Here is a 22,314-nt window from a genome sequence, read left to right as displayed (position 1 = left end):
GCTATCGCTACACCATTGCTAGTGTATTTTGCTAGTGTATTAGCTAGAGAAACACTGTCTATGATGACTACGGTTACTAAAATCATGATATCACGTTAGGTACCCAAGTCAAATGTCCTCCCCAACACAAACCTCAATTCATATCTTCGGCTTATTTTCCCCCTAAATTGTCACTATTGCCAAGGCTCTCCGGCATTGAAATAGTACCCCAGCGTTTGACGTAATGGCGAAGTTCTATACCACAGATGATCGACTAGATCTTATAATTAAATTTTCCCCGAGGCATTTAAGTCTCATCTTTCTGTACGCTAATGCTGGAAGCTGCATGGTGTAATTGTCAGCTTTTCTGCCTAATAAGCGTGGAGGCCCACGTTCCAGTCCCGGCTGTGGCACAGATTTTAATTCATTTCTTCAGCTTCCAGCATTATCGTAGATAAAGATGAGGCTTAAATGTCTTGAGGAAAAGTTAGTACTAAGCACTTGTGTAAGTAAAAAGCTTTTTTATTTTTTCATTTATTATAACTAGTCGCTTCAACGAATGGAAGGGATCTTCCAAGATTCCTCAAATAAAGGATTACAGAAAATCATGTGCAACTTGCTAACATTGGAAATAACAGCGTAGTGGGAGAAAAGCAAATGAAAAATTTCAGCTTCATAGACCTCTTGTTGTTTATGTTTCAATATGACTTATACAATTTACGGTGAAAAAGAGACTTCTTGACAAAAAAATCAAAGCATTGCTTATTCGTCGTTTCCTGTTTACTTTTTTTTGCTTACCTTTCTACTACGTACTAAGGTAAATGGTAAGATGTAACAAGTATTTGTTTATTTTTCGTACAGGGTATTCATGGGCGAAAGTGAAGTCTCGAAGTACTTCCGCAAGATGGTGAGCGACACAGTGGCGTACAGGGAGGAGAACAACGTGACGCGGAACGACTTCATGCACCTGCTGATCCAGCTGAAGAACAAGGGGTGTGTAGACAGTGACAAGCAGAGGGAGCGGAGGGAGGGGGACGAGGACGACACGTGGAGTGAGTTTTCCAGGCTGCTCTCTTTAATGTCAATACTGAACCGTTACTCTGTACGGGTGTAATATAAGAAAAAAATAAAAATCACCGTTTAACGTCTAGACGACGAAGTGGTGACTGGAGGCGGTGGATGTAAGGTAAAATGAGCACAGAAGTAACATAGATAATCTGTTCAACACAACAATTTTCAACTCAAATACTTCACGTCTGGAGTAGTCACGTTCAATATCGTGAACGCACACCTAACACGTTTAAGAGTACCTGAGCTACCGAAAACAGGCTGAATTCTGATGAGGGTTGACGTGCAGAAATCCTTAATGTTGGTCCATGTAGTTTTATTGTATTCCTTGTGAAGAAAGAACTCCTCGTTTGATACTGGAGGATGGTAAGAGGCCCCAACATCTTTTTTTTTTTTTTTTCGAATACAGACACTGGTGGTTAAATAACATCCCGATCAGGTGAACAGGAAGGCTTGTTAGCTCATCCTTGTCCTCCTTAAATTAACCTAGAACGTCAGAGACGTGAATGGGGGCACTATCTTTTGGTAACTGTAATTTCCTGTCGGTAATACAGCTTTCTCCAGTGAATTGGTATAATAACGTAGCCAACTTTTGCACTCTTGATAAATGTCATGTGCTGAGTTTACGGCTCATTTTCACGTGAGACCAGGAGAATAAAAAAGGAATCAACCTTAAGGACAATCGGAAAGTTTTCTATAACACTGAAATAATTTTCATTGACGTTCAACCACCATCGTAAGAATATATTGATGGAGATTGCTACCTATTCAATGTAAGAAAACGGGAAATATGCAAAGAATATACCGAGTGTTAATAAGGAGTGCTTTGGCTGCTATCATAATAGTGAGAATGTCAATGGTTTATGAACCGGCTATAACGTTGAAGAACTGGTGAGCCAAGGATATACACACATCAAAAGAAGTTTTGCGACACCTCGGTTCCGAAACCTGTACAGAAAATTGGAATAGATATCAACATAAACATCATTTCCGCCATTTTTTATTGCTCACGATAACAACACATTGCATGTAGTACCATCAGAAATGGTGGTCCAGATTGCTGTACACAACGGTACCTCTAATACCCAGTAGCACGTCCTCTTGCACTGATGCATGCCTGTATTCCTCGTGGCACACTATCCACAAGTTCATCAAGGCACTGTTGGTCCAGATTGTCACGCTCCTCAACGGCGATTCGGCGTAGATCCTTCAGAGTGGTTGGTGAGTCACATCGTCCAAAAACAACCCCTTTTAGTCTACCCTAGGCTTGTTCGATAGGGTTCACGTCTGGAGAACATTCTGGCCACTCTTGTCGAGCGATGTCTTTATCCTGAAGGAAGTCATTCACAAGATGTGCACGATGGGGTCGCGAATTGTAGTCCATGAAGACGAATGCCCCGCCAATATGCTGCCGATACGGTTGCACTAGCGGTGGAAGGACGGCATACACGTATGGTACAGCCATTACGGCGCCTTCCATGATCACCAGCGGCGTACGTTGGCCCTACATAATGCCACCCCAAGACAGCAGGAAGTCTGCACCTTGCTGCACTCGCTGGACAGTGTGTCTAAGGCGTTCAGCATGACCAGGTTGCCTCCAAACATGTCTCCGACGATTGTCTGGTTGAAGGAATATGCGACACTCATCGGTGAAGAGAACGTGATGCCAATCCTGAGCAGGCCATTCGGCATGTTGTTGGACCCATCTGTACCACGCTGCATGGTGTCGTGGTTGCAAAGATGGACTCCGCCATGAACTTCGGGAGTGAAGTTGCTCATCATGCAGCCTTTGAAGTAACACGACGTCCTGTTGCTGCATGAAAACATTATTCATTATCGTGGCGATGCTGTCAGGGTTCCTCCGAGCCATAATCCGTAGTAGCCCTTGGGCGGCGTGAGCGAGGCATGTCAACGACAGTTCTCTGTATCTCCTCCATGTCCGCTTTGGTTCACTCCGAGAAACCTGGACACTTCCCTTGTTGAGAACCCTTCCTGGCACAAAGTTACAACGCGGATGCGATCGAACCGCGGCATTGGCCGTCTAGGCATGTTTGAACTTCAGACAACACGATCCGTGTACCTTCCCCCTGGTGGAATGACTGGAACAGATCGGCTGTCGGACCCGCTCCGTCTAAAAGTCGCTGCTCTTACAGGGTTGTTTACATCTTTGAGAGGTTTAGTGACATCTCTGAACAGTTAAAGGGACTGTGTCATACAATATCCACAGTCAACGTCTATCGTCAGGAGTTGTGGAAACCGGGGTGACGCAAAACTTTTTTGATGTGTGTGTTTTAGTGAGAGCCGATAACTGGGTTGTCAAAGACCACTGGAAACGGCAAAGAAGAGTGTCTTCTGAAGGGCTGGGTCGACAAGCATCCTTAACACCTGCTGCAGAAGGGGGGTCGGGCGGAGGGTGGTGGGTGGGGGAGGGGGGGGGAGGGGGAGAAAGGAAGGCAAGGCCTTTGACAGAAGTTCGTCAAGTTCCTCCTCATTGCCTATTAAGGGGATGATAGTCTTCGCCTGATATTGACCGCTTTTTAGGATCCCATGCCTCAATCTGTAAAAACGGAACCATTGTAGGATCGCTTTGTTGTCCATCTGTCCATCTGTCTGTCCGTTCTCAGGAGCGTATAGACGTTTGAAGATGAAATTTATGTCACAAACTGGAGTCTATGGTCTCTTGCCAGAGCAAAAAGTTCAAGCTTCTACGTCAATGCAGTCAAAAGAAGCAGCCATTCATGTCACAGTAATACACACTAACTCACCCACCAAAACCTGTACTTCCCATTGGCTTAGAATCATAAAATATGGCAAAAAAAAAAAACAAAGTTTCACTTTACAACCATGGGAAAAGCACGAAAACTGTAAATTTGTAATTATGTATGTCATTTCTCAACTTGCTCTCCATCTGAAACTTCCTGGCAGATTAAGATTGTGTGCCGGACCGAGACTCGAAATCGGGACCTTTGCCTTTTGCGTTCAAGTGCTTTACCATCTAAGCTACTCAAGCACGCCCCGAGAGCTTCTGTAAAGTTTGGAAGGTAGGAGACGAGGTACCGGTAGAAGTGAAGCTGTGAGGTGCTTGCGTAGCTCAGATTATCAGAGCACTTGCCCGCGAAAGGCAAAAGCCCCGAGTTCGGGTCTCCGTACGGCACACGGTTTTAATCTGCCAGGAAGTTTCATATCAGTGCACACTCCGCTGCAGAGTGAAAATCGTATTCTACTCTCTGTCTGTTCGTCTGTCTGTCTATGGTCTATGGTCGCTTGGAAGTACAAGTTGAACTTCTAAGTCAACGCAAACAAAAGTTACGGCCATTTATGACACATATTCTGATACCTGCAAACTCTCTCATGAATTCCTGTAGAGTAATTACCGTTGACGTAGTATCATGAAATTTGGCGAAAACCGAGTTTTCACAGAACATGTAAAGGGAATAATCTGAAAATTGTTATTTTGCAATTACATCAGATCAAAAATACACTCCTGGAAATTGAAATAAGAACACCGTGAATTCATTGTCCCAGGAAGGGGAAACTTTATTGACACATTCCTGGGGTCAGATACATCACATGATCACACTGACAGAACCACAGGCACATAGACACAGGCAACAGAGCATGCACAATGTCGGCACTAGTACAGTGTATATCCACCTTTCGCAGCAATGCAGGCTGCTATTCTCCCATGGAGACGATCGTAGAGATGCTGGATGTAGTCCTGTGGAACGGCTTGCCATGCCATTTCCACCTGGCGCCTCAGTTGGACCAGCGTTCGTGCTGGACGTGCAGACCGCGTGAGACGACGCTTCATCCAGTCGCAAACATGCTCAATGGGGGACAGATCCGGAGATCTTGCTGGCCAGGGTAGTTGACTTACACCTTCTAGAGCACGTTGGGTGGCACGGGATACATGCGGACGTGCATTGTCCTGTTGGAACAGCAAGTTCCCTTGCCGGTCTAGGAATGGTAGAACGATGGGTTCGATGACGGTTTGGATGTACCGTGCACTATTCAGTGTCCCCTCGACGATCACCAGTGGTGTACGGCCAGTGTAGAAGATCGCTCCCCACACCATGATGCCGGGTGTTGGCCCTGTGTGCCTCGGTCGTATGCAGTCCTGATTGTGGCACTCACCTGCACGGCGCCAAACACGCATACGACCATCATTGGCACCAAGGCAGAAGCGACTCTCATCGCTGAAGACGACACGTCTCCATTCGTCCCTCCATTCACGCCTGTCGCGACACCACTGGAGGCGGGCTGCACGATGTTGGGGCGTGAGCGGAAGACGGCCTAACGGTGTGCGGGACCGTAGCCCAGCGTCATGGAGACGGTTGCGAATGGTCCTCGCCGATACCCCAGGAGCAACAGTGTCCCTAATTTGCTGGGAAGTGGCGGTGCGGTCCCCTACGGCACTGCGTAGGATCCTACGGTCTTGGCGTGCATCCGTGCGTCGCTGCGGTCCGGTCCCAGGTCGACGGGCACGTGCACCTTCCGCCGACCACTGGCGACAACATCGATGTACTGTGGAGACCTCACGCCCCACGTGTTGAGCAATTCGGCGGTACGTCCACCCGGCCTCCCGCATGCCCACTATACGCCCTCGCTCAAAGTCCGTCAACTGCACATACGGTTCACGTCCACGCTGTCGCGGCATGCTACCAGTGTTAAAGACTGCGATGGAGCTCCGTATGCCACGGCAAACTGGCTGACACTGACGGCGGCGGTGCACAAATGCTGCGCAGCTAGCGCCATTCGACGGCCAACACCGCGGGTCCTGGTGTGTCCGCTGTGCCGTGCATGTGATCATTGCTTGTACAGCCCTCTCGCAGTGTCCGGAGCAAGTATGGTGGGTCTGACACACCGGTGTCAATGTGTTCTTTTTTCCATTTCCAGGAGTGTATATTTGCCACCAGAGTATACATTGCACTGTCTGTTCGTCTGTCTGTCTATGGTCTATGGTCGCTTGGAAGTACAAGTTGAACTTCTAAGTCAACGCAAACAAAAGTTACGGCCATTTATGACACATATTCTGATACCTGCAAACTCTCTCATGAATTCCTGTAGAGTAATTACCGTTGACGTAGTATCATGAAATTTGGCGAAAACCGAGTTTTCACAGAACATGTAAAGGGAATAATCTGAAAATTGTTATTTTGCAATTACATCAGATCAAAAATACACTCCTGGAAATTGAAATAAGAACACCGTGAATTCATTGTCCCAGGAAGGGGAAACTTTATTGACACATTCCTGGGGTCAGATACATCACATGATCACACTGACAGAACCACAGGCACATAGACACAGGCAACAGAGCATGCACAATGTCGGCACTAGTACAGTGTATATCCACCTTTCGCAGCAATGCAGGCTGCTATTCTCCCATGGAGACGATCGTAGAGATGCTGGATGTAGTCCTGTGGAACGGCTTGCCATGCCATTTCCACCTGGCGCCTCAGTTGGACCAGCGTTCGTGCTGGACGTGCAGACCGCGTGAGACGACGCTTCATCCAGTCGCAAACATGCTCAATGGGGGACAGATCCGGAGATCTTGCTGGCCAGGGTAGTTGACTTACACCTTCTAGAGCACGTTGGGTGGCACGGGATACATGCGGACGTGCATTGTCCTGTTGGAACAGCAAGTTCCCTTGCCGGTCTAGGAATGGTAGAACGATGGGTTCGATGACGGTTTGGATGTACCGTGCACTATTCAGTGTCCCCTCGACGATCACCAGTGGTGTACGGCCAGTGTAGAAGATCGCTCCCCACACCATGATGCCGGGTGTTGGCCCTGTGTGCCTCGGTCGTATGCAGTCCTGATTGTGGCACTCACCTGCACGGCGCCAAACACGCATACGACCATCATTGGCACCAAGGCAGAAGCGACTCTCATCGCTGAAGACGACACGTCTCCATTCGTCCCTCCATTCACGCCTGTCGCGACACCACTGGAGGCGGGCTGCACGATGTTGGGGCGTGAGCGGAAGACGGCCTAACGGTGTGCGGGACCGTAGCCCAGCGTCATGGAGACGGTTGCGAATGGTCCTCGCCGATACCCCAGGAGCAACAGTGTCCCTAATTTGCTGGGAAGTGGCGGTGCGGTCCCCTACGGCACTGCGTAGGATCCTACGGTCTTGGCGTGCATCCGTGCGTCGCTGCGGTCCGGTCCCAGGTCGACGGGCACGTGCACCTTCCGCCGACCACTGGCGACAACATCGATGTACTGTGGAGACCTCACGCCCCACGTGTTGAGCAATTCGGCGGTACGTCCACCCGGCCTCCCGCATGCCCACTATACGCCCTCGCTCAAAGTCCGTCAACTGCACATACGGTTCACGTCCACGCTGTCGCGGCATGCTACCAGTGTTAAAGACTGCGATGGAGCTCCGTATGCCACGGCAAACTGGCTGACACTGACGGCGGCGGTGCACAAATGCTGCGCAGCTAGCGCCATTCGACGGCCAACACCGCGGGTCCTGGTGTGTCCGCTGTGCCGTGCATGTGATCATTGCTTGTACAGCCCTCTCGCAGTGTCCGGAGCAAGTATGGTGGGTCTGACACACCGGTGTCAATGTGTTCTTTTTTCCATTTCCAGGAGTGTATATTTGCCACCAGAGTATACATTGCACTCATCATCCGTCAAATGCGTAATAGACGAACATTACTGCACGCAAATATAAAATGTAGGTTGTAGTCATGTTTTAGTAAGTACGAGGCGTTTTTTTAAGTAAGGTCCGTTGTTTTGTTGTTCGTGCTCATAGCGCAATGAGTGCGTGCGGCATGTACCGGCATGGCTGGTTCAAATGGCTCTGAGCACTATGGGACTTAACTTCTGAGGTAATCAGTCCCCTAGAACTTAGAACTACTTAAAGCTAACTAACCTAGGGACATCACACACAATCATGCCCGAGGCAGGATTCGAACCTGCGACCGTAGCGGTCGCGCGGTTCCAGACTGTAGCGCCTAGAACCGCTCGGCCACTCCGACCGGCGTGTACCGGCATGCCTTGGGATCAACTGTGCTCAGATTCAGTTCTGTAGCTAACCTGTATGGATCTGTTCTGTGCTTTCAAAATGTTTAAGACTATCAACTCGTCGCCGCATGTGAGGTTCGCTCAGTGATACGGTTTTTGTCAGCAAAGAACCTGTCTGCTGCAGAAATTCATCGACAGATTTGCGAAGTGTACGGTGATACTGTCACGAGTGGATGCAAAGTGCGGACGTGGGTACGTGAATTGAAAGATGTCCGTGACAACGTCCATGATGACGACCGCTCCGGTCGCTCTTCTTTGATTACAGACGATTTGGTGGCTTCAGATGAAGCGAGGATTCGTGAGAAGAGGCGGATCACAATAACAGGTCTCTCAAACGAATCTCCTGACGTGTCGGGATCAGTGTTTTACAACACTGTTTCTGAACAACGTAAGTTTAGGAAAGTGTGCTCCCATTGGGTCCCAAAACTCCAAACAGAGGGCCACAGAAACCAAAGATTTGAGTTTGCGATGAATTTCTTGACACGTTATCACGAAGAAGGTGATGGCTTTTTGAGTCAGATTGTAACTGGAGACGAAACATGGGTTTCGCATATGACGCGCGAGATAAGCAACAGAGCATGGAATGGAGACACACGCACGCCTGTAAAGGTGAAGGCCAAACAGACTCTGTCCCAGCGCAAAATCATGGCATCAGTGTTTTGGGATAGGCATGGTTTTGTTGGTCAACTTCATGCAAAGAGGAACCACTATCAATGCTCTGCATACTGCCAAACCCTCAGAAAGCTATGCTGAGCGATTCAAAACAAAAGACGTGGCATGCTGACAAAGAGAATTGTCCTTCTCCATGACAATGCAAGGCCTCACACTGGGGGTGAGACCTGCGATTTACTGGACAGTTTTGGCTGGGAAGTTTTAGACCATCCACCCTACAGACCTGATCTTGCGCCGAGCGATTACCACCTGTTCCTCCACCTCAAGCGACACCTCAGTGGCAACCATTACAATGATGACAACGACATGAAAACGGCAGTGAATTCTTGGTTCTCGGAGCAGGCTGCAAGTTTTTATGAAGAGGGTATTATCAAATTGGTTGAATTAAGCTGCTCGGAACCCTCACTGCGCGAATCTTACTCGAACTCAGCAAACTTTTTCAATAAAATAAAATAACAAACTTGCTTCTTGTGTATTAATCAGGTAAACCAATAATTTCTAGGTTGAACCTAGGTGCATTCAGTCTTAAATAACGTACCCCAATTATAATTGCTTATGTTTAATTAATAAAATTTATTGTCTGCAAATTCACACAGTAATTCGAAGGCTGGTGATCAGCTATTCCATGATTAAGTGAACTGTAACTAATTCCAGCCCCCAGTATAGTGGTTAGCGAACAAAAGCTAAACTACACACTAAGTCCTTACTGGCGAAATGGATTAAAATCAGACTCAGTGCAAATAATTCAGGGTCTAGATTAACTTCACAGGGAAAATTACAAGTTCTACCGAACAGCCATCGAAAATAAATCAGCGTTTTGATATTCGCATTATAACTTTCAATAAACTCATGCAGCTACGCAAAGAATTTCCATGACTGAAAACGTGTAGCTGAACCACTGCTCAGACTATGGTAGATATTGCCTCTTCAAATTCGACCCCAACAGCGTGAAAGGGGAGGACAGTCGCTTCTATTTTAAGGCTTCTGCCCTCACTTCCACAGAAACACACTGCGTTAACGTCACTTAACGACATCTTCTGATCACCAGCCTGATTTATAACTTTTTGTACATAAATGACATTAAAAAATCTGAATCTGTCAGTAGCTGAGGGCTAAAATAAACGGGAATGATGCGTCACATTTAATGTTACACGCAGTAGTCCATCCAGTATTTGATGTTAAACCAATGCAAAGTTTTGTTACTGGACTACAAATCAATTCATGATTTCTGTGCAGCCAGTTATTAGAATAAACATGAATACGACATAACTTTCTTACAAGAATCCCCTGCTCTTCCTATTTCCAAAGTTAGAATTTCTGTCACTTTAATACTTTTTAAGTTATTGGCGAAACTACGCAAATTAATAAACAACTAAGAACCATAATGAAATTTATGAATTTTGCAAACTAAACACAGTGCATGTCAAATGAAAGAGCAACTCAAACAGTTTTGTTTGGCACCAGTGTGCACGTGCAGCGCGGAATGTTTCCGCCGCAATCCGCTAGACAGCGGTAGTAGCGAAGATGGCGACTAGTTTGTAGTTTGCAAATACCGAATCTGCAGTTACTGCGCAACGTGCGTTCCGGCTGAAGTTCGGTTGTGATCGTCCAAGTGATAACATTGGTAGTTGGTATCACCAATTTGAAGATACCGGTTGCCTTTGTAAAGGGAAGAGCACAGGACGACCAAGAGAGACTGTTGAGCGAGTGAGAGAGCCATTCACTCGTAGCCCAAAGAAATCAGTCCGGAAAGCTAGTGGTGAACTATAAGTTCCCGTGTCGACTGTTTGGAAAGTTTTAAGAAAACGCGCTCAACTAAGTCCTTAGCGTTTACAGTTACTACGGGCTCTAAAGCCGCAGACCATGCATTACGTGCCAACTTTGCAATGCATATTGCCTTGCTAATTGTATATGTGTCTTGTATTAAATTATATGCTGATTTTTCAATAAAAAGTAACTCACAGGTTAATTATTTATGTTACATTGCGTATGAGTAGTTCAGTCGATGTGTATTAATGAGCACTACACTTTGATTTCTTTTGTTTGATAAATGTAATAAAAGTTTTGAGATTTAGTTGGATAAATCATGATGATGTATCTAGTGCACTGAGTGTAAGGTGACACTCTACATATTTTATTCATATTTTTATGCTCTAATAGTACTCCCCTGGTCAACTAACATGATGAATGGGCAACTGATATGTTCTTTTTGTAATTCATATTACTGTTTGCTAAGTATTTATGTAATTTCGCATATTCCGTATATCAGGCCCGGAACTGAATTAGCTGTTCACTTCGTCAGTTAGAAGCCGCATTTTTCCGTTTGTTCGGCACAGCAGCCTAGCAGAGAGAGACGGTTGAGGGGCGCAAACATTCGGCCTTTTCCACAGCGATAAACGTGTAGCTTTAAGTGGTCTTCAGGGGTGACGCAGCCTCCACCCCCGCGCTTGCCATGTTGACGTGATGAGAGGTAACGCGCTGGGCGGCTTGAAAGTGTTCGTGCAGAGACGCTAAGCGTATGAGGAAAATTGTTTCCTTTACTCAATGAAAGTGGTGGTTGGAAGTTTCCCACAGGAACCGCAAGACACAGAGTCTCACCGGCTGCTCTGGAATGTGGCTAGAAAGATGATTAACTTCTGCTCTTGTCCCCGTCTCTCTCCTCTGGCGCTCTTCGAAATCTTGAAATTTCATTGCGGTGTTGGTCGCAATCTCAGCAAAATTTGGCTAGAAATTCGACGTATCTCGGAATCTTTACTGTCGTTGGTAGATGACTTGGAGCTTTTTTTCCAAACTTTGAGAGAGACACACACTGCTTCCTGCATCCACGAACGATGGCCTTGCTGACATCTTCGCAGGCTGCACACGCAAAGATGGGGCCAGTATGGTGTCGATCGCCGTTCACGGTCAGCGCGCACGCAGCCGAATGCTGGGAAGTTTATTTCGCGTGATTCGACCAACAATGTTGTTCCGTGGAATAGTTCAGGGAGCGCAGTATTTTTTAAATTTGTGGAATTAGTCGTTTTGGTAAATGATGACCACACTTAGTTGTTTGATTTGCAGAATGAACTTCGCAAGTTTTCATTAGCGCTTTTTGATGATTTTCGCTTGACCACTAGCAATATTTATTACGCGATCGTAAAATTGGTACTGAGATAGGAATTAAATATAATTGTTCTCTACCTTTGTGTCCATCACTATCTTTTGAGAGGTTTCCCCACTCGAATGCCCACTAAGGGAAATAAATAGTATCTTTTATAAGCGAGCATTTTAATTTAATAGTTAGATGTGTCCCTTATCTAAAATGTGCTGTCGTGAGGTGGTATTTTCCTGCGTGACTTAACTTTTAAAGGTGAGCCTATCTCTGATAAATTTAGATCTAATAAGACATTATCCATTGAGCAACTTGTTTCATTACCTTTTAAAAGTAAATTCGTATGATTGCATAGGAAGCTTTACTCCGTTTTCCGATCATGGGGACTATAATCTTGCATATCAGGGGTATGTAATACACTACAACCACAACCACCCTATAATTAAATGTTTGCCTGAGGCATTTAAGTTTCTTATTATTATCTATGACAATGATCGAAGCAGACGAAATGAATTAAAATTTGTGCAGCAGACGGGACTCGAACCCGCGTCGGATTTCTTACTAGGCAGAAATGCTAACCGTTACACTACCACAGCACAATTGTCTACTTGGCTGCATAAACTACCTAAGCCAAGTGCGCTCCCCAATCGTAGATAGTAAAAAAGAGACTTAAATGTCTCGGGGAAACATTTAATTATATCTATAAGCTCACCCATGGTACAAGGACGACCCAGTTCGTCCAATGCTGGGGTGCTTGCCAATATCGGAGAGCCCTGAAATAGTGGATTGAAGTTTGTGTTGCGGAGGGCAGTCAGCTTATGTAGTTCGTGCGGAATGTTGACCACCGTGCTGTGGCAATGTAATGCCTAGCATTTCTGCCTAGCAAGCAAAAAGACCTGGGTTCGAGTTCCTGCTGCAGCACAAATTTTAATTCATTTTGTCTGCTTCGATCACAACCATCCTAGCTCTTTAATCTGATGCAGTGTACTCCTCTGTAAGTACGATAGTTTGCGCGTGGACGGTGGAATTGACGTCACGTCCATTTTGTTCGAACTTCACTGGAGCACATGGCTCGGCCAGCCGCTCCGCCCGTCACCCATACCGCTTTTGAGTGCCGCTGACACACCCACCCGCCAACCCTGGCTGGAAACGTGCATGTCCAGGCTCCGTGACACAGTGTGTGCAAAAAAAAAAAGCCGCTTGCGACCAAAGTTAATCACCCACACTCAAATACAATACGTCATGTCACCAGGGGTAAAGTCCAAATGCCAAAGTACAGGGTTATTACAAATGATTGAAGCGATTTCACAGCTCTACAATAACTTTATTATTTGAGATATTTTCACAATGCTTTGCACACACATACAAAAACTCAAAAAGTTTTTTTTAGGCATTCACAAATGTTCGATATGTGCCCCTTTAGTGATTCGGCAGACATCAAGCCGATAATCAAGTTCCTCCCACACTCGGCGTAGCATGTCCCCATCAATGAGTTCGAAAGCATCGTTGATGCAAGCTCGGAGTTCTGGCACGTTTCTTGGTAGAGGAAGTTTAAACACTGAATCTTTCACATAACCCCACAGAAAGAAATCGCATGGGGTTAAGTCGGGAGAGCGTGGAGGCCATGACATGAACTGCTGATCATGATCTCCACCACGACCGATCCATCGGTTTTCCAATCTCCTGTTTAAGAAATGCCGAACATCATGATGGAACTGCGGTGGAGCACCATCCTGTTGAAACATGAAGTCGGCGCTGTCGGTCTCCAGTTGTGGCATGAGCCAATTTTCCAGCATGTCCAGATACACGTGTCCTGTAACGTTTTTTTCGCAGAAGAAAAAGGGGCCGTAAACTTTAAACCGTGAGATTGCACAAAACACGTTAACTTTTGGTGAATTGCGAATTTGCTGCACGAATGCGTGAGGATTCTCTACCGCCCAGATTCGCACATTGTGTCTGTTCACCATTAAGAAAAAATGTCGCTTCATCGCTGAAAACAAGTTTCGCACTGAACGCATCCTCTTCCATGAGCTGTTGCAACCGCGCCGAAAATTCAAAGCGTTTGACTTTGTCATCGGGTGTCAGGGCTTGTAGCAATTGTAAACGGTAAGGCTTCTGCTTTAGCCTTTTCCGTAAGATTTTCCAAACCGTCGGCTGTGGTACGTTTAGCTCCCTGCTTGCTTTATTCGTCGACTTCCGCGGGCTACGCGTGAAACTTGCCCGCACGCGTTCAACCGTTTCTTCGCTCACTGCAGGCCGACCCGTTGATTTCCCCTTACAGAGGCATCCAGAACCTTTAAACTGCGCATACCATCGCCGAATGGAGTTAGCAGGTGGTGGGTCTTTGTTGAACTTCGTCCTGAAGTGTCGTTGCACTGTTATGACTGACTGATGTGAGTGCATTTCAAGCACGACATACGCTTTCTCGGCTCCTGTCGCCATTTTGTCTCACTGCGCTCTCGAGCGCTCTGGCGGCAGAAACCTGATGTGCGGCTTCAGCCGAACAAAACTTTATGAGTTTTTCTACGTATCTGTTGTGTGTCGTGACCATATGTCAATGAATGGAGCTACAGTGAATTTATGAAATCGCTTCAATCATTTGTAATAGCCCTGTATAACTTTATGGTCGAAACCCCATCAAAAAATTAGCTAGCGAATCACAGTCCAGCTACTAACTTGTGTACGACGTGAAACTTCCTGGAAGATTAAAACTGTTTGCTGGACCGAGACTCGAACTCGGGACCTTTGCCTTTCGCAGGCAACTGCTGTACCATCTGAGCTACCCCAGCATGACTCAGAACCCTGCTCTTCCTTTACTTCCGGCAGCACCTCATCTCCTGCCTTCCAAACTTCACAGAAGCTCTCCTTTCTTCCAGGAGTTTTGATCGTACAGCTACCACAGCACAGATAAGAGGGCTAGTGATTCCAGACGTATCTACGAACTATCGCTAACCGATTACTACTAGTAGGACTACTGGCACACACACCTCTGGTCCGTAAGCCGGCCGAAGTGGCCGCGCGGTTCTGGCGCTGCAGTCTGGAACCGCGAGACCGCTACGGTCGCAGGTTCGAATCCTGCCTCGGGCATGGATGTGTGTGATGTCCTTAGGTTAGTTAGGTTTAACTAGTTCTAAGTTCTAGGGGACTAATGACCTCAGCAGTTGAGTCCCATAGTGCTCAGAGCCATTTTGAACCTCTGGTCCGTATTCCAGTCACGCCACAGCATCGAATGCACAGCTCGAGTGGTGCCTTCAGAGGATCGCTTGGAAGATTAAATTGCGCACCATGGTCTCCAGCAACGAATGTAAATTCTGCCTGCTCGCAAGTGATGGTCGTCTGAGCATACAACATACACCTGGTGTGCACTGTCTTGTAGAGTACCTTTGATCAAGACACCCTGGCTCCACCCCGGGCCTTATGGTCTAGGGTGCAATACGTTACAACTGTCGTTCACCTTTGGTGTTTCTGGAGGGTATGTGCATAATGTTGGACCTATTCTTTCGCCATTCTTGCAGCAGGAAGGTGATGTGTTGTTCCAGCAGGATAATGCTCACTCACACTCTGTCCGTGAAAATCAATGTGCTCTGCAAGACATGCACCAACTTCCCTGGCCAGCATCATTCCAATCGAGCAAGTGCGGAATATGATGGTACGAGAAGTGACTCGTGCAACTCGTCAGCCAGCAACTCTTACAGAACTATGTGAACAGGTTGAGCAGACGTGGGATAACGTATCCCAGGACAGTATTCGCTATCTGTACGATGGACTCGATGCCAGAGTCAGCTTCTGCTTGCCGCCTGTGGTGGCTACACCACGTACGAAGGGTACGGTACTAGGAAAGTTTTGCAGTACAGCTTTATTTATTTAATTTTTTCGAAGTAATTTTCCCCACATTGAATACACCTCTCGATACTCTAAAACCAGCCCTTAAACCAGTTCTCCCAAGTATCGCACACTCGTTTCCCAAGCTCTCAGGAGGTCCTCATCACTTGAAAACTGCTCTCCTTTCACCTTCATTTTCACATGTGGGAACAGTCCAAAGTCACAAGGAGCAAAGTCTGGATTGTAAGGAGGGTGCTCAAGAAGTTTCAGTCATGTACCTCGTAAATATTCGGTGCAAGCTTTGGTGCAGTGAGCTGACTTCGGTCGAAAGCTCTTCAAAGAATGGATGACTTTTGGCAGGCACTTTTCAGTGTACCACTTAGCTGTGACTGTCTTCTGTTTGTCCAAAACAACACGCTCCACTATTCCACTCGAAAAAAAAAGAAAAAAAAATAAGAAGAAAAAACCAGCTATCGTTTTCTTCTTTTCTGATCGGGATTTTCTGAGAGCCAGGGGTGTGTCATCATCTTCAAAGACCCAAACTTTGTATTGAGTCTTAGTCGGCACGTCATAATAGCACAGTCAACTCTCGTCACCTGCCACGGTGTTATTCACATACTGAGATTGTCCCTTTGGAAACTTCTTTAACACCTCCTGGCACGAGGTCACACGCTGTGTCGTCTGTTTTTCCGGCAGTCTATGTGCCATCCACAGACAAACCAGGTTTCTTTACTGGCAAATGATCAGGCAGAATCGAACGAATTGTGGTGCACTTAGCACTAAGGTATTCTCTATCTGCTTATAGGTCACTCGCCTGCCTTCGTCTAGCATTGCCTCAGAGCATGAATGTTTCCCTCTGTAACTAGTGATCGTAGCCGTCCTGTCCTCTCAGCGTCCTCCAGAGTGAAATTTCCTCTCTGGAAATCTCTGTACCACCTGAATATAGTAGTACGGCATGGACACACATAACTGAGTCCAAGAGTTATTTCTTCAAAGCAGTGCTCTATGTTTAAACCAAGCGATAAGTTGTACCGCAAAACTGCCCGAATCTCTCTTCGTCACCACAATGTCATAGCAAGCGCTTCTAACTAATCCTGCTAGTGAACGACTGCGCCAACAGAATTGGCGCAGCAGCTACAATCCAAGTATGAAGTACAGGGTATCCCAAAAAGAATGACCCGATTTTAACTTGTAATACTATTGCGGAAAGGCAAACCTACGTTTCTAGCATTTGTAGACTTAGAGAAAACTTTTGACAATGTTGACTGGAATATTCTCTTTCAAATTCTGAAGGTGGCTGGGGTAAAATACAGGGAGCGAAAGGCTATTTAAAATTTTTACAGAAACCAGAAGGCAGTTACAAGAGTCGCAGGGCATGAAAGGGAAGCAGTGGTTGGGAAGGGAGTGAGACATGGTTGTAGCCTATCCCCGGTGTTATTCAATCTGTATATTGAGCGAACAGTAAAGGAAACAAAAAAAATATTCGGAGTAGGAATTAAGATCCATGAAGAAGAAATGAAAATTTGAGGTTCGCCAATGACGTAATTCTGGCAGAGACAGCAGACTACCTGGAAGTGCAGCTGATCGGAGTGGACAGTGCCTTGAAAGGAGGATATAAGAAGAACATCAACAAAAACAAAACGAGGACAATGGAATGTAGTCGAATTAAATCGGCTGATGCTGAGGGAATTAGATTAGGAAATGAGACACTTAAAGTAGTAAAGGAGTTTTACTATTTGGGGAGCAAAATAACTGATGATGGTCGAAGTAGACAGGATATAAAATGTAGACTGGCAATGGCAAGGAAAGCGTTTCTGAAGAAGAGAAATTTGTTAACATCGAGTATAGATTTAAGTGTCAGGAAGTCGTTTCTGAAAGTATTTGTATGGAGTGTAGCCATGTATGGAAGTGAAACGTGGACGATAAGTAGTTTAGACATGAAGAGAGTAGAAGCTTTCAAAATGTGGTGCTACAGAAGAATGCTGAAGATTAGATGGGTAGATCACATAACTAATGAGGAGGTATTGAATAGAATTGCAGAGAAGAGAAATTTGTGGCACAACTTGACTAGAAGAAGGGATCGTTTGCTAGGGCATATTCTGAGGCATCAAGGGATCACCAATTTGGTATTGGAGGGCAGTGTGGAGGGTAAAAATCGTAGAGGGGGACCAAGAGATGAGTACACTAAACAGATTCAGAAGGATGTAGGTTGCAGTGGTACTGGGAGATGATGAAGCTTGCACAGGACAGAGTAGCATGGAGAGCTGCATCAAACCAGTCTCTGCACTGAAGACCATAACAACAACAATATTGAGACAAATGTCACTAGGTGACCGAAACAGTGGTAGATGTAATCGGAATGGTCTACGGTTTCAGAAAAAATCCGCTAGATGTCGCTACGAGCGTTGTCCTGGAGCGTGCAGCCAGTCTCACGCAATATGGCGTCCGCGCAACAGAAGGCGTATTGTGTTATTGAATTTAGTCGTACTCAGTCAGTGATCGCTGTTCAGCTGGCGTTTCATATTCGATTTCGTGCTAAACAACCATCACCAAAGAACATTCGACAGTGGTATAAACAGTTTGAAGAAACAGGGTGCTTCTGTAAAGGCAAAAATCCTGGCCAGCCACGCGTTCTTGAACAAACAGCGGAACAAATCTGATGAGAATTTGAGCGGAGCCCCCGCAAGTCTACGCGTCATGCTAGCTTAAAACTTGTGTTACCATGCATGTCAGTGTGGCGTGTGTTACGGCGTCGTTTTGCCCTCAGATCATACTGATTACAACTGGTAAAATCTCTTCGAGATACTAACAAAGTGAAGCGAGTGGACTTTAGCAATGCTGTTCTAGAGGACAAGGAAGATGACACTTTTATGTCACTCTTGATATTCAGCGATGATATAACTTTCCATATTAGCAGTAAGGTTCACCATCATAATGTGCATGTATGGGGGCTCGAAAGTCCTCATGAAACAATTGAACACGAACGTGATTCACCGAAAGTGAATGTGTTTTGTGCTGCTTTGAAAAGCAAGGTTTATGGACCATACTTTATTGAGGAAGAAACCGTAACAGGACAATCATATCTTGCAGTGCTACGGAACTGGTTATTCCTACAACTTGACTCTGGTAATTTCATCTATTGGAAAGATGGAGCACCACTGCACTGGCACAACAACATGTGCATTTTCCTCAATGCCAACCGACCTCAACGTTGGATGGGGTGTATAGGACCGCGAGACCAGGCTTTTCACTCTTGGCTTCCTAGGTCCCCTGACTTAACACCATGTGATTTCTTTCTGTGGGGATATGTTAAACGATGTGTTTACGCTACTCCCTTACCTCGTGACATTGATGAACTAAAAACCAGAATATCAGCTGCTGTAGCTTCAGTGACAGAAGACACCTTACGCTCGGTTTGGGATGAAATCGGCTATCGGCTAGGTGTCGTCCGTGCAGCCAGTGGAGGACATATTGAACTTTTATGATGGATTTTTATAAACTCCTGTCTTTCCTGAGTAATTTAGTACGTAATTTGTTGGTGTTAAGCCCTTCTTCCTAATAAATAATTCTATTAGAAATTGGGTCATTCTTTTTGGGACACCCTGTATCCTCAGAACACAGCAACAAACAGCCTCCTGCGACTTGTTACGTTATATTGCAAAACTTTCCTGGTACCTTTACACTAATACGGGTATTTCAGCATAGCTCGATAACTGCTACTGCAGAACCTCTTGCCCTGTGCACCAGTAAAGGTAATCAACTGTCACAACAATAAATCTTGAGCGAACTGGAAACCTCTAAAAGTGTGTACTACTTTTTTCCGGCATTGCATATTTTTCAATCAAAATTGGCCGATCAAAAAGTTATTCACTACTTTCTGAACTCGTTTCGAATTTTGGTACAGATTAATTGTATCAGTGATGATGAAAATGTAAAACTTGACAACTCTTTTCAGAGTTATCGATCGACGACGTCGCTGCCCAGGCGTTTGTGTTCTTCGCTGCAGGATTCGAGACGTCATCAACCACTATGAGCTACGCCCTGCACGAACTGGCCCACAACCCGGACATCCAGACGCGTCTTCAGGAGGAAATCGATACGGTTCTCAAACAAAACAATGGACAAATAACCTATGATGCGGTCAACAGTATGCAGTACCTTGACAAAGTAGTTGCAGGTATGTACGAGTTTGTAAGCAGTAAATTAATACTCTGATACCAACACTTTTAAAGCAAACCATCTCACAGATTCCTTTCCTGATTTGTTCGTACAACTTAACAGGGCGCTGATTCACACCCGGATTCAATCCGCACGACGGTATAACAACCGTTGGTTTGCTACACCGGACAGCCTGACTGCGGTTTCTAGGCTGTTTTCCACGCTCGTTCTGCAGATACTGTACTGATCCCCTACGTCAAACAATTTGAAAAAAAAAAAAAATGTGAAGAACGCAGCTTTACGATTCGCAGGTCTCCTCCTTTAGGTTAGCTCACGACTTTGCGATAGGGAGGGCTCACAGTAACGTAAATTTGTCAAATCATAAATGTCAACGAATCCAGATGACGGAATAAAAACTAAGAAAGAGAGAGATCTTACAGGTTACTTTCTTGCGAAAAGGATATTATTTATGGATTCTTCCGTCGCTTCTTGATAAAACAATTCCATACTGAGGGCTGAATAACAGTTAGGCGGTTTTTTGTTCTATTGATTTTTATTTGTATGAACTACTTTTCGGCTTATTAGGCCATCTTGAGATAACTAGTGGCTGTTGTTTACAAGGAGCTTGTGCTCTTACGAACGAACCATTCTGAACTAAGATAACGCACTTACATACGATCTAGTTGTGGTATTGTCTTTGGAATTGCCAAACGGGTCCTTTGACTTTTTGTTCTGTAAAACTGTTCCTTGACATAATAAGTCACATTTTATGGTTTGTCAGTACCATGTATGACAACAGTTAGAACTGTTTAGAATACACATTATTACCAAATTACAATTTTTTTTGTATTTTTTGTGAACATTTGCATTGGACACTAATTGTTGGTTGTTCAACAACGATGTTTTCTTTGGGGGTTACATTTTGTTATTAGAAAAATTGTGCATTAATAAATACCAAATATTACATTGTTACAGTTGAGTTACAGTTAGGAATGTAAACACGTAAGGGATATTTACATTATATTGGGGTGTGAATTTTTTTACTATTGGGACACTTTGTGGTTAGTAGCAGGTTTACTGTATTGTGGGAAGTTTAAGAGTGGTTCAAAAATGGCTCTGAGCACTATGGGACTTAACATCTGAGGTCAGCAGTCCCCCAGAACTTAGAACTACTTAAACCTAACTAACCTAAGGACATCACACACATCCATGCCCGAGGCAGGATTCGAACCTGCGATCATAGCGGTCGCGCGAGCCCAGACTGAAGCGCCTAGAACCGCTCGGCCACACCGGCCGGCTGTAAGAGTAGTGCTGTGCTCAGTTGCAATTGGTAATTTAGAAAGGATATTATTCCTGTTTGCTACTTCAGTGATGGGTGTTATTCATTTGGTTTCGAGAAGGAAGAGAAAGGAAAAGGTGAACACGCGATTGAACGCAGCGATTACGTATTTAGTGTTACCTGCTGTCTTTATGTCCAGCTATTCTCAGTGTCCGAACATTCCTTTCCATTTCTACCTGAAACTAATCATGTCAGTTTACTGTAGAAACTAAGAACATAGCGACTCATTATTTGTTACACAATTTTCGTCTTACAGCCTCTGAGTTCTGTTTCGTCCATATATACTGAGGTGCCAAAAGTCATAGGATACCTGTTAATATTGTGTCGGACCTTTTTCTGCCCGCCTCGACATGGCATGGGCTAAACAAGTCGCTGGAAGTTCCCTGTAGAAATACTGAGTCATGTTGCCTCTACAGGCATCCGCAGCTGCGGAAGTGTTGGCGGCGCAGGATATTGCGCATGAAATGAGCTCTTGGTCATATCTCAGAAATTTTCTATGGGGTTCATGGGCGATCTGTGTGGCCAAATCATTCGCCCGAAATGTCCAGAATGTTCTTCAAACCAATCGCGACCAATTGGGTTCAGAATGGTTCAAATGGCTCTAAGCACTATGGGACTTAACATCTGAGGTCATCAGTCCCCTACACTTAGAACTACTTAAACCTAACTAAACCGAGCGAGGTGGCGCAGTGGTTAGCACACTGGACTCGCATTCGGGAGGACGACGATTCAATCCCGCGTCCGGCCATCCTGATTTAGGTTTCCCGTGATTTCCCTAAATCGCTCCAGGCAAATGCCGGGATGGTTCCTTTGAAAGAGCACGGCCGACATCCTTCCCCATCCTTCCCTAATCCGATGAGACCGATGACCTCGCCGTTTGGTGTCTTCCCCCAAACAATCCAAAACCTAACTAACCTAAGGACATCACACCTATCCTTGTCCGAGGCAGGATTCGAACCTGCGGCCGTAGCAACAGCGCGGTTCCGGACTGAAGCGCATAGAACCGCTCGATCACAGCGGCCGGCACCAATTGGGGGCCGTTGACCTGGCCCATTGTCATCCATAAAAATTCCATCGCTGTTTAATAAAACCGAAGTCCATGAATGGCTCCAAATGGTCTGCAAGTACCTAAAATAACCATTTCCAGCC

At 45.6% G+C, this 22,314-nt stretch overlaps 1 protein-coding gene across 1 annotated transcript in view; it reads left to right on the top strand.

Moving 5' to 3' along the window:
• Nucleotides 1–22,314, top strand: part of LOC126262806 (cytochrome P450 6k1-like) — a 174,176-nt gene that overhangs the window by 137,034 nt on the left and 14,828 nt on the right. The window contains exons 5-6 of the mRNA XM_049959646.1: nt 841–1,031; nt 19,624–19,845. Coding sequence (XP_049815603.1) covers nt 841–1,031; nt 19,624–19,845 — 413 coding nt within the window. The remainder of the gene's footprint in view (nt 1–840; nt 1,032–19,623; nt 19,846–22,314) is intronic.

The sequence above is a fragment of the Schistocerca nitens genome, chromosome 6, assembly GCF_023898315.1.
Source record: "Schistocerca nitens isolate TAMUIC-IGC-003100 chromosome 6, iqSchNite1.1, whole genome shotgun sequence".
In the NCBI taxonomy this organism is placed as follows: domain Eukaryota; kingdom Metazoa; phylum Arthropoda; class Insecta; order Orthoptera; family Acrididae; genus Schistocerca; species Schistocerca nitens.
Note: the sequence above shows the minus strand (reverse complement) of the source record. Positions and strands in the feature narration are given on the sequence as shown.